Genomic DNA, 14,154 nt, shown 5'->3' with positions numbered 1-14,154 from the left:
GTATTGCATTGGTTTTGTGAAAGTGAGCAGCAATTTACTGAATAAAGGTTCCGTGAAATTGTGACATGAATGTGATTCCTTTTCTATTCATTCAACCTAATCTTGTTCTTTCGTGAATTTTTGCATTCACTCTACACGCACTCCGCGCTCAGCGCTGGGCGGTTCCGGCACTCGCGCCGACACTCTCATAATCGGCGCTGTCGCAATCAAAACTAGATTACCAAAACAGTTATAATACAGATTATCAAATACATTTAACACTTTATTTGTAAATTAAATTATATGAAATAGAAAAGAAATATTTTCCTTTATGTAAAAATGTATTTCTTCTTTATATATATTTCTTTATTAAGTGCAATAAAACATGATAATTGCTCAGCAACATTCAGCACAAATGTAAAATGTATCATAAGTATCCAATTAGAAAGTTCATTTTTAATTTAAAAAATTTATTGGAGCATTACGGCCACCTTGGAGGACTGAAAATCATGTATTAGTAATTTTTTAATAGAAAACAGTGAATGTTATTAACATTTGGATGGCTTTTATTTTACTTCTAAAAAATAAAAATAAAAATTTTTTAATTAAAAATGGTGGACCTAATGCTGTCCTACTGAAACGCTTTTTAATCTAAGACCACCAATTTGTGTTCTCAGACATCCTTTGTCTTAAAATAAAATTATTTTTTTAAAAGGTTGTCATTTTCTTTCAAATGCATATTTTGAAATTTTCGTATGTACTTCTATAGTGTTTAGTATATAAAAAACAAAAATTCTTTATTTTCTATATACTAAACACTATAGAAGTACATACGAAAATTTCAAAATATGCATTTGAAAGAAAATGACAAACTTTTAAAAAAATAATCTTATTTTTGATCAAAAAATGTATAATAAAAATAATTATAAAAAAAAACACATTTCAATTTATCCTAAAATCCGTATGTACTTTGTAAGAATGTAACAACCGTTTTTTCGCGCGGAACTAACTTGTCGGGAATGGGTCTAGGGCGAAAAAGGCTCAGAGACAGCAAAACGCCGAAGTTTCGGTTAACGACAAAGATTATATTTACTATATAATGTTACATGTGTGTCGCGCTATTTACAACGATATTAATAGTAACTTGGTTCCGCGCTATGTACAACGGTATTTACATGCGCCGGTAGCGTGATGCGTGTCGATCGGCCGATCAGTTCAGCTGTTCGACTCGGGGCCGTTTCTACCAACGTAGATTAATTTTAATTTCGGTTTAATTTACTTGTTATCTCATTCTAGTTCCAAAAATACGAAAGAGATAAACAGTACGTTAAACCGAGATTAAAATTAATCTACGTTGGTAGAAATGGGCTTTGGCGGAACGCCCGCGGTGCGCGCGGTGAGACTGGCGGTATACGTCTAGCTTCGCGGCCGGCGGACGCGCGGCACGGGAGCGGGATTTTTCTCGACGTTCGGAAATCGGCGGGCGCGCGGCGCAGGAGCGGGTGTCGTGTTTCCGGTGGTTTCGCCGAAATTCTCCGAGAATTCCGCAGAGCGGTGATCGGTTTCCTGGAGCGGCGTCGGCCCCGAGAAAGCACGGGGGAGACGGAGAACACTCCGTGCCGGTTATCAGGCCGCTTGGAGTTTAGACTAAAATTTCGATTAGCGACCGAGAACTCTCGGCGAAGGCAGAGAAATCTCTACTCTCGACTTGCTAGCCGATGGAAGGAAGGAAGGTTGAGCTAGACCGAGAACTCTCAGCGATGACGGAGAATACTCCACCGTGGATCGTTGCTCGTGGGTTTTGGCTTCCCGTCGGAATCGGTTCGGACAGAATACAAGAAGTGATTCTGCTGCCGCCGGGGCGGCCTTATATATCGTTCTCGACAGCAGCTCGGGGACTCTCGTTAGTCCTCGATCCCCTCACGATTCCGTATCCCTCGGATCGGGATGCTGGCTCCGGAGGGGAATATGTGTGCCGTCGAGACGCGCGTTATCTTGACGGCGTGGAGATCTTATGGCGGACGCGCTGCCCGTTGTTCGGCCCGACGGCTGGTCGGCTGGGCCGCGCGGTCGTTGTCAGCCGCTAGGAACGTGGTTCGTTACAAGAGTAACATGTAGAAAAGATTTGCTAAAAATTTCAAGTAAATCGGATAGATAGTCATTGAGATTCGTGCAACGCAAGTTTGAAAAATGTCATTTTGAAAAAAACACATTTAAAGCTTTAGATAATAAAATTTCGTTGAAAAAATAAGAAAATTAAATAAGAGAGATCAAGAATTTTATGTGTAAACCAAACGATGAGAGTGGTAATCCCAAACAGAGAAGAAAAACCTCTTTTTCGCAATGATTCGTCACTGGATACCGTTATTCCATCTGTCTGTTTATTTTCTTCAGACAATTCCTTTTCTTTTTTACTGCCTGTTTCATAGAATGTTCACGTACACTTGCTGTAGCCGTGGATAATTTATTATAACGGAATCATAAAATGACTAGAAAATCGGACGTGAAAGATCCATAAAAGCACAAAATTTTATTATGCCATGCAGTCCTATTTTTAGTAATCGCATAACAAATATAATTCGGCGATTTATATCATAAGCATGATTATTAATAAGAGGACTTGCAGTTACGTAAAAAGGTTCACACTTTTCGCAGGTAATTACAACCTTGTACTCCAAACCTCGACAGTTTGATTTGTTAAATGTTACATTTGTACCACACTTCTTATACACTATTAATTGCGAAATTGTTGAGAAAACGAGTAAAAGTCAATAAATCTATATCCAAAGCTTACGTTTACGTTAATATCGTAATTTTTTTCAGTTTCAATTTCTTTGCAGATGTGCTCACGTTTTCACTTTCTTTTTCCTTTTTAAATCGATTTGTTGGCTTTCTATTTGAAATTCTACTTTTCTGTCATCTAGATTTATTTACAAAAAGTAAATGACCTACTAGATAAATATCAGATAATATAAACGATACTAATAAAATTTCTAAAGCGTCTTTTTCCAATGAGAAATGGTGAATCGAGTCAACGTCGAATCGATGTCGACTCGGTTAAATTTAATCGGTTATGATTTTGCCAGTTGCTGAGCATCAAAATTTCAAATATTTCGAGATTATTTCGATTTCGTGATAAATGGGCAAACAGTATTTATTGGTAATAATAAGTAGCAATACAATAATAATCTTTTTTCAAAATTTTCAACATTTTTTACACGTTTTTATTCAATACTGATTCGATGTCGATTTGACATCGATTCGACATACGAGAGAAAATCTAATCGAAAACCACATACGAATTCAAAAAAGGCATTTTGTTTTTTTAAGTACATCTAAATGTTCTAATAAGAATGATAATAAAATTGACATCGAATTGATGCCAATTTCACATCAGCATTTGCTTTCTTTGAGGGAGGTCCCGTTAGCACACATTCACTCATATCGGCCGATGCCTAGAAATTTACTGCTAGACTACCAGTTAGAAGATTTTATATTTAATTTGTCAATTGGCATTGTGGGCTATATATGATCTCTCTCTCTTTTTTCAGACTCGTTATTACGATCAATTATTATTGTTTTGATGAAATGCCTTTTTTAGATTTATAGTTTTTGATTTTTCGATAAAATTGAAATAATGAAGTCAAATAATGTTTTTAAACCCTGTTTTGACGGACGGAATAGTGGATATCAAAACTATGAGCGTGTTCAGCAGACTGAGCGGATCAGTGAGCGCTCAGTGATTCTCTAATTGGTTCTCGGCTCTAGTTCTTTGTTGGATTTAGAAACAGAAACCAATTATAATAAAGAATTACTGAGCGCTCACTGATTCGCCCCATCTATTGAACACGCTCAATGTTATATACTTATGAAAGTCATAGATGTTCGGTATGTAAAAATATTTTTATGTAAGAAGTATATTTAAGAATATATTAAGATTGAAAAAATATATTTAATTTATCTAACACATCTAATGATGCTTTTATTTCTTATTTTTATATTTTATTTTTGTGAAAAAATAAACTTTTAAAAATTAAAAAATTTTTCCAGAATGACGTTCACTTTCACATTCACACATATGGCTGCTGAATTATTATCAATGTAGAAATTGATCGTATTTTTAGATTGTAGAATTTATGTATTTTTAGATACGGTTTATAAATAAAAATTGTTCGTATTACAATATTTATTTATAATCTTTACAATCTTATTTATAATCTTTACGGATAATTTTGTGCCATCATATGTATAAATTATTGTAAGTTACGAAAAATTGTTTGTAATTTACAAGAAACGAAGATTGTAAATCTTATAAACTATAGTTCTTTGTATGTTGAATGTTTATTACAGTTTTTTATTTATACATACATTGGTACAAAACTTGTACCAATTTGTAAGAATTTAAAGTGTAAGACGTTTTGAAACATGATATCGAAACTACATATATGCTAGATTGACATTATTCCAAATTAATGTCAAAATTAAATATATTAAAAAGCGATCGGTCTATATTGATAACATAATACAATCAAAATATCAAAGTTTCATCGAAACAGTGATCGATAAATTAATGCAATTTAGACCTCAAAAACACCTTGGACTGGGGGATTAGAAAATCCTTGAATTAATACGGCGAGTTCGACATCATCATTTCGAGATCGAATTAACATATCTTTTCTCATTGGATTTAGACGGTACTGGTAAAATTATCAAAACTAGGTTCGTTTATTTAGACGGTATTGATAAAATTATTAATATTTGAAATGTTTATATGGACAATACTAGTAAAATTAATAATATTTAAAGCATCTCTTTAGACAGTACCGGTCAAGGTCTGAACGACGGGAGGAGAAGGAAGGTCTTCGCATGAACGCCGTTTTGAGGCTATAAAGTGTATGTGTAGTGTTTGTTGTACGAGAAGAGTGAGTGAATAGTAGTAAAAGTGGAATGTGGAGAAGGTGGGATTAATACATCGTATTGGCCCCGGGCATATTGGCGCCAAATGTGTAACAATGGATGCGAAAACCTTCTTTCCCCTTCCGTCGGTCATCTACAGGCCTTGATACCGGTAAAGTCACTACTACATTGCTATGCATGTGTACATGTATTTACAATACACGTACGTTCTGAGCTGATGGTAATGTGATACGAAATTAAAAATGTTAATAATTTACCGACGAGATCGGTTATCGACATTTTTATTTTTGTCATGCCGGCGCTGGGGTCCCGTCAAAGTTTGTTCTTTGCTTAGCATCCCCTTAATTTCAAAACTATTTTATTTTAATTTCGTTAACAATATAATAAAAAACAATATAAAAATTTTTTCCAAAATTTTTTAAACTATTTTTGTTGAGATATTAAGCAATCTGTTTAATTGTTTCCAGGCGGAGAGTACATTTCACCACATAACAAAACTGCTATAAACATTTCTTCAACATTACTTCCAAAAGCATCAGTATGCACCTATGATAATCGCACTTATTTAATTGGTGAAAAAATTGTTCGGGATTGCGAGGAAAAATGTGTATGTTCTAAAAGTGGAATTACGGATTGTCAGCCATTATGTATCTCTCCTTACGTTAGAGCGGGCAGAGAATTTAAGGACTCTTTGTGCCAAGAAAAACTGGTTCCTGAAGAACCATGTTGCGCACTTATTTTATGTTCTACGAATTCAGGTATGTCTCTTTATATTCTTTTTATATTCTAAAAATTTGATAAGATTTGTCAGACTAAAGAACAAAAGTCTACAATTTATAAATTTATATAATTTTTATTTGATATAAATCTATGCTAATCTATCCATTTGAAATTGAAAACCATGTACACCAACATTTTATAGACCACATCAAACCACACCCTTACATTAAATTCCTCGACTACCCTTCCAACTAGTGTCAATTTTACTCATTAATTTATCATATTCATTAACGTTTGGATTTGCATGTTACCTACTATCATAAACAGAACAAAATTACCTTTTTAAAAAAGTGCCAAGTATACGCCCGCAAAAATTACCCTCAAAAATGTATTTTTGTTCAAAATTATTTAGATTTTACACTACAAAATGAAAGTATTAAGTTTTTTCTTTACAAAAGTAATGATATGAAGAAAATACGCCAACTATAAAAATGGATGTTTTTACAAACTTAAACATCTACCTTTTTTTTATTCTTCTTTGACTGGGATTCATAGTTTGGTTTATCATTAAGCCCGTATAAATATTTTACTACAAAAATTTAGCGTTGCTAAACCGAATAATTTGGCAGCTCTCGTTTGTAACGTTATTGAATTGCTGTAATGTTATTGGAATGCTTTGTGCTGTATGGTTGTTGGTATGTTTTTTAATGAAGAACACTCTCTTTTTTTTTCTTGTGTGCTTTTCACCATGTAAAATGTAAGGTTTTAACCAATCAAAATCATGATTATTAGCCAATCTCTGTACGCTGACATACCAACATACCAATATTATTAACCTTCAAAAAGACACTCAGACTTTAAACCTAATCTATAATAGAATTATTGAATCCGCATGATATTTGTTTCAAAAAGCATTTATCTCAATTCAATGTCGTTTGAGTATTACTAGGTATCTTCGACAGATAAAATAATTCTTTAATATTTAGAAAAAGTGAAAAAAATTCTTGCAATGGGATGAAATTAAACAAACCCTTTTTCATTTGATAGTAAAATTTCTAGTTTTTTATGTGTTTGATTTTTATCCCCTTCGTCCTCCTTTTCTAAAAATTGCATGTTTACTTGTATAATCGAATATCCTTTATTTATAAGAAAAGGTTCTGAGGTATTCCACTATTTTCAATTCAAAACAATAATAAAAAAAAAAAACGTGAAGTATAGCATGAAAAAATTTTTACATAAAAATCACTTAAAAATCAATTTTGCAACTACTTGTTATAAGCAAATTAATAAAAAATAACTGTAGAGGAAAAAAAAATTATGCCAAGCAATTTTACGGAAAAAATTTTTAAAGAAATATGTTACGTCCTGGGGGGAGTGTGCGGAGGCCCGAGCGGGAGCCGTAGTTCCCCCAGGAGCGTAACTTGTCGAGGGCGAGCCTCTTTGGGAGGGAAATGTTATAAAGACGAGATGAAAAGGAGAGTACAATTGTATATATATGTATATGTATATGTATATTTTTATAAAAATATCGTTATACTATATATTATGTATACAACATATATACAACATTTTTTCTCAATTCTCCGCCGCTTTTCTCGCCTCCGAGGCAGATGTTTTTCGAAGGGACTTGAGGATCCTCTTATAGACGACTGCCGACCGTGGGGTTGCGCCTGCGGAGAGCTCCAGTCTCGGGAGCGCCCCAACAACGACTTTGTCCGCGATGATCCGAGGACGTTGGCACGGTGGTGGCCGGACTTGCCAGTCTACCCGAGCGACCCTAGTTGGTGCCCGCGAGGGAGCGACGTCTTTGATAGGGGGTAGCGGCGGAGGAAAGTGCCGTGCGGCGCTCGGTGGCAATGGAGCTGGCTGGGCAGGTGCGGGTGGCTTTGGTTGTGGCCTCGGGGAAGGACTTAGCTCGAATGAGCCAGGCGATCCATGCCGGATCGGCGAAGATTCGGCAGACCGAGGTTGGTCGAATATCCTGGGGTCAAATGTTCCTGCCTCTATCAGGCGCCACTTGAGCCGCTTTAGCTGTCTCTTACGGCCCCCTCGCCGCGAGGGAGTCATGACGTACTGTAGTAGGGGTGGAATTACTAAGATTTCCATAATGGCCGTATTTTAGCGCGTAGCAGGGAGGTTAAATAAAAAGGGAAGTGACTTTAACCGAGAAAATGATTGGACTGCTGACCAACCAGCAGTTCTTTTGTTAGTATTCCCCCCCCCCTTTTTGTATTTGTATTTATGAATTTATTTAACGTTTTATGATTTTACAGTTGAGTAAAAATGAAGGAGTAGTGCAATTACACAATGTTTCGAATATTACTGGGAACCCTCTCATCCAGCTCTCTCTCTCTCTCTCTCTTCCATCCCTCGATCGAAGGCGAGGGTAACCCTAGTTAAGTTCTGTGATTTCGTGCCTGAACTATTAGGAGTTTATTATTAATGAGTTGCCTTTTTGGATTAGAGTTGAGGGAGCCTGCGGAGGTTGAGATTAATGGGATCTGTGGAAGAAAAGCGCCTTAATAGGCAGTCCGCAGCCCACAGGTTTGAAAGGAGATTATGGGGGGTAAGCGCCTTAATAGGCAGCCCGCTGCCCACAGATTCGAAAGGAGATTGTGGGAGGTAAGCGCTTTAATAGGCTTAGGAAAAAGAGTTGAGTCGGCCTCTCTCAATTTGAATTCCCCAACCCTGTGGGCAGCCCGCTGCTCACAAGGTTGGAGAATTCAAATTGAGAGAGGCAGTAGATCAATTATACCGACGTGGTTATAGTAGATGTAAAATTACATGTACATTCATGCCTGTCCACTTGCGCACGGGTATGTAACTATTTTATGAAGCAGGCAGAGAGAGAGAAAGAGAGAGAGAGAGAGAGAGAGAGAGAGAGAGAGAGAGAGGGACTAAGAGCAACGAGAAAAGTAAAATGAATTAATTCCGTTATTATTTATTGTAATATGTAACTTCCTTTTTTGTTTATCAATTAGTATATCTCTCTATTTATGTTGCCTGCCTGCCACGCGAATCGAGTTAACGCGAATTTTAGTGGTGCTAGTGGGAGAGGGAGATTGATGACGGTGAGAAAAGTTACCCCTTTTCTTATGCGGGTCACTTCTAGGAAGCGCGCGTGAGAGGATGAGCGATACAACGGCGACAGGAATGAAAGACGAGAGACGGAGCGCCTTAGAGAGGCGCAGCATAGCCCACGCAGGGAGAGAATGGCAGATGCGACTGATAGCGCCCCAGATGGGCTGCTCTGTGGTACGCAGTAGGCAATGGAAATAGTATAGTGGAATTAAAGCGCCTTAATAGGCGGTCCTGGCCTGAGGTTCACGGAAGAGACGAGCGCTTGAGTCGAAGCGCGCGCCTCCAGGATGCGGAGTCAGGGAAGTCGCCTCTCCTTGCTCTGGAACACTAGGAGCATCGAGGAGAAATATCCTTATAACTATCTTAACACTAGCACTCGCGCACCGAACACGAAAGAAAGAAAAAAGGCAAAAGAATTATTCAGATCGTAACTCACGAGTATTTAGTTCTGAGGTTTTTATTCACTAGTGCAATGGAATTTGACAGGTTGACCGAGTATAACTATTAATAAATTTTAACACTGTATCGATTTGATTCAACGGCGATCGATATCGAAAAACACCGAGAGGTTGCTTACAGTGGAGATCTTCTATTCCTATGAGCGCAAAGTGCGTATATATGTGTATCGATGTAGAGTGGTACGTCCGACTATGTTTCGCGAGATTTGTATGAAAATCGCAGAGTAAAATTTCTCACGGGCTGTATGAGCGCAAAATGCTTACGGCTGTATGAGTGAGGAGTGCTTACGAGCAGTACTTATGAGTCACTAGAGCGAAAATGCTGATTTTCGTGGCTCTCGCGCTCCTTATATACCCCAAAACTAGGGGTACGCGAGTGTGGGAAAGCTCGAACTCTCGGAATTTTCCGCGACAAATAAGTATTATTTTAGAAATTTCATAATTTCTAATTTTTATTTAGATTGTTGTAAATTTCGGTCGAGAGGTAGCCAGGGGGGTCAGCGTTCGAACGTTTCTTTCGCCTCCCTCCTATCACCTCTGTGAGCGGAGTAATTAATCCGCATACTTCCGTAATTGCTTTATTATCGTTATCTTTCTCACACTTCTCGGTTGGAGTAATGCTCAAGCTATCGCTATCTCACTCAGATAACACGCGCCTCGCGGCTGGTCCGATTCTTCGGCAGCGCGAGGGTGCCACGCGCGAACCGCGTGGTTGAACAATTTCCAAATTATTTCTTAATAGAGAGAGAGCGAGAGCGTGATTGCAATAATTTATACTTTATAATAATTAGCGAGAGAGCGTGAGGGGTGATGACTGCATCCTAGCGTCTTAATAATAGTAATTAAAAAAAGAAAACGAAAAGAATGTTACTTCTAAAGATAACTTTTAACTATAATTGTTGCAGTCCGATAAGTTTGAGCTTTCCCAATAAGGATTTTATTATATGCGCGATAATATTAAATTAATACGGATCGTACGCATAGGGCGTACTCGTCGGTACCCCGTGCGTGCGAATTTGTGGGGAAAGGAGCGCTCGGCGAGACGGGCGCTGCGATGGAGCATGTGAGAGCACGACGCGAAAGAGTGAGACGAAAAGGATTTATCAAAAATTTTCGTCGAACGTAACACAGTTGCAAATTTCGAAAAAGCGATTTCGAGAAAAACGAATTTAAAAATTTTGTAAAGAAAAATTCTAACTTTTCAAAAATTCCAACTATTTATCGCTAATCAGCGATTCCTGACGAATACATTAGATCGTCTGTATTCTTGAAAAAGAAAAAGCAATAAAAAACAAGAGAGAAGAGGACAGAGAGACTCAATGATCTATTGTACGGCGAGCACGCAAGTAGCTGAGCTCGACACGCGCATCTGTTTTGGCTTGTATCTTTAAAACTATTAGAAATTATGAAATTTTGCAGGAACATTTTACATAAGTTCAGCAATCAACAGAAAAATTATCAAAAAATCGACCAAATTTGATGTTTACATGCATATCCCCCTTAATGCTATAAATATTGCACAATATTATTGCTGCATTATTGCTATATTATACTGTGAAAATATTAAAGATTATAATGTGACTTTAAATGCTGTAATAATACAAAATATTTTTGTTTTGCATTATACTTGTCTAATCTTCAACAAATATTATTTAAGAATTATATTCTGACAAAACTGTTGCGTGATGGCGAAATATCTTAACACAATCTATAATGCCATTATTATGCAATGTTTGCAATATCTTCCTATCGGGGTTGTGTGAGCCAGTATTTGAATTTTAATTTCAGCTTTTTAATTAAGTATTAAAGTTCTTATTTATGAAATATAAATTTTATTAATATGCCCCGTACATACAAAACACATACATATTGGTTTTTACCTATGTAACGAGTACAAAATAATAAAACAAAGGTGCAATATTAGAGGAGAAAAAGGGATTATAAACCATTATTTTGTTTTATCTAAATAATTCAGTAAAATATTTATGTGACATAATTTTTATCGGTACAAAGGACTCCGCACTTTTTGCAGGGAAAAATGGGTTTTATACGAATTGGCTCAAACTTTGGCAAAAGATAGCTGAAGGTATGCCAATTAAAAGTTGCAATTGTTAAGTCAATCCTGTGAGTTATTTTCAATGCACCGGCATTTGAAAATGAAAGTAAACGTGTCATATATTTTGCATAATATATACATACTGTGCGTGCGTGTGTATATATGTGTGTGTGTGTGTGTGTGTGTGTGTGTGTGTGTGTGTGTGTGTGTGTGTGTGTGTGTGTGTGTGTGTGTGTGTGTGTGTGTGTGTGTGTGTGTGTGTGTGTGTTGTTACGGCGAAAAAGTACTTACGCTTCGTGCTGTACCACGTGCTGGGTTTGCGACTTTCTACGCGTAGCGAAGTCCACTCTCTGCGGGAAACTTCGAAAGAAATAACCTAACTTAACCTAAATTTAAACCTAAATTTATATGTTAAGTTAAACAACTGTTTGTTGTGAAAAGAGTGAAACAACTTTATATAATCTAAAAAATAAACCTGTTTGCTTTAAAAAACAAAAACAAAGCGTGTGTGTGTGTGGCCACAACGAAGCGTCGGTTGATTTGTGTTGGATGAGTTATATGAAGTTTTGAACATTTAACGTCGTTTTTCTTAAAAGCTATTATTTTTATGGCAAAAATCAATAGAACATAAAATGTGTATTTTGATGAGATCTACAACTTTTATCTAAAGTATTTTTCGAAATTCCCATTATTTATTATACATACTACCATGATCAACTGTTGGCAAATCTTAATCCTATATTGGCTAAATGTTGGCCAACTAATATGCGCTGCTCGGAAATGTTTTAATCCTCGCTTGACGGAGTAAGATCCTTAAAGGACTCCAACAATAAACGCCTATGAATTGGACAGTTTTTATTTAATGAACGTCAAAATTTCCATATAAGCGTTTTAAGGATCTCTGATTTCAGATATAATGTCGAAAATGCAAAAATTAAAATGGCGGACATAAAATATCCGTATATAAACGTAGTATTAAAATGTACAAATTTTACACAAAAACATTCTTCTAAGAATTTTGAAAGTTGCTAATTACGAATTTGATGTCGAAAATGCAAAATTAAAAATGGCAGACCTAAAGTATTCATATAAGCGTAGAATCACAAAAAATAAGAATTTTACACAAAAACATTTTTCTAAGGGTTTTTACGTTTGTATATAGATATTTTAGGTATGTCATTTTGAATTTTGCATTTCTGACATCAAATTCGTAATTACAATCCCAAAAACCTATAAAATGTTTTTGTGTAATATTTATACATTTTGATTCTACGTTTATATATAAATATTTAAGATTCGCCATTTTGAATAAGGGGTAACACCACTCTAGAATTTTGAAAAAATTAATTTTTTGCTTCAACGATGCTTCGTTATGTGAAGAATGTGGGAAAAAAGTTTTAGTTGGGGAATAAATCGGAAACACGATTTTTTTCAAGGTGGAGCGCAACCACTCGCAGCGTGCTGCAGATGTGACTTGTGTGAACGCGTGCGATTTGCGCGAGTAAGCTATTATAATGTATTACTGATACAAGTAAATTACCTATGTATGCCTTATATTTTAAGTCTTTTATGTATAAATTGATGGCGTCGGTAGTATATATGTGTAGTAGTGTAGTCAGCTGCCACTAGTTTGTTGTGTACGATGTGTTTTTCTTTTTGAAATAGTGTATTTTTATTGTGGTATAAATAATAATATTAGGTATACAAATAAGTTTCCGCCGTTTTTTATCAAAAATTGGGCATTTATTGTGAAAGAACGGAACCTTATGTCACCCCTAATGTAAGTGCAAGTTCTTATTGCGTTTGGCACGAATCTTGATCCAATAATGCTTCCAATTTCGCGTCTTCGTATACTTTCGGCCTTTCGCTACGTTCTTTGCCTTCAATGTCAAATTTACCGTTTTCAAATTTTTGAAACCACTCACGACAACTTCTCTCACTTAAGGCACCCTCACCATATGCTTCTACAAGCAATCGATGCGCCACAGCTGCAGATTTCTTCAAATTGAAGAAGTAAATCAAAAGTTGCCGCAAATGACGCTTATTCAGCTCAAAACTCAGACATTTTCGTCGATAATGGCGTTTTACATCTGACAATTTTAATCATAACTTACTGGTGGTGCCAACCTTTGTCAAACGGCGGAAACTTATTTGTATACCTAATAAATAATTTCTTAAATAAACGCAACATACAAAAGAGTGCTAAAGCAGATTGTAAATCTAAAAAAGATAGAAGAGAAACTTTTGAATATTCAAAGAAGAAAAGTATCTCTTTACGGAAAAGACCGTTGAACAGATTTGAAATGGAGTCTTCAAAAGAAAATGTTGGTACATCTTTCAAAAAAGTTAAATCATCTGAAGATATGGATTCAATATTTGGCTATAGAATATTGAACTTTGCTATTTTCTCTGCTATTTCTCAAGTAGTCAAATGCAAAACGTGTAATAAAGATATAAAATTCACTGACAGTAACAAACGTAATTTAGGATTTGGAATCATTGTTTCGGGTAGAAATTATACCGAAACAACTATTCCTAATAGTCCATTCATCGATAAAGCGTATGAGATCAATCGCCGAATTATTCTTGCCATGCGATTATTAGGTATTGGTCTCAATACCATTGAGAAATTTTGTGCTCTCATGGAGCTTTTCACTCATTTTACGATAGTTGTGCAGACGATCAGTGCTGCAACTACTGCTGTGACTACAAATAACATGAGAAATGCAGGAGCGGTGCATTTGCACACGGTTTAAATGGACACGATATTTTGCGCACCGTTCATTTGCACACCGTTCAGTTGCACACCGTTCAAATGCACACGGTTCATTTACACACCGTTCACTTGGGCACAATGAAAAATAACTATGCCGAGGGCACCCTACAAACGGGAGGGGAACCAAAAACCCCCTTTGTACTTCCCCGTGTATGTGTGTGTGTACG

At 36.3% G+C, this 14,154-nt stretch overlaps 1 protein-coding gene across 1 annotated transcript in view; it reads left to right on the top strand.

Annotated features, from left to right (window-relative positions):
• LOC105834699 (putative epidermal cell surface receptor) overlaps positions 1 to 14,154 on the top strand; it is a 215,931-nt gene that overhangs the window by 43,712 nt on the left and 158,065 nt on the right. Inside the window, exon 3 of the mRNA XM_036286688.1 lies at positions 5,364 to 5,654. Within this exon, the coding sequence (XP_036142581.1) occupies positions 5,364 to 5,654 (291 nt within the window). The remainder of the gene's footprint in view (positions 1 to 5,363; positions 5,655 to 14,154) is intronic.

Source organism: Monomorium pharaonis, chromosome 5 (assembly GCF_013373865.1).
Source record: "Monomorium pharaonis isolate MP-MQ-018 chromosome 5, ASM1337386v2, whole genome shotgun sequence".
Classification (NCBI taxonomy): Eukaryota; Metazoa; Arthropoda; class Insecta; order Hymenoptera; family Formicidae; genus Monomorium; species Monomorium pharaonis.
Note: the sequence above shows the minus strand (reverse complement) of the source record. Positions and strands in the feature narration are given on the sequence as shown.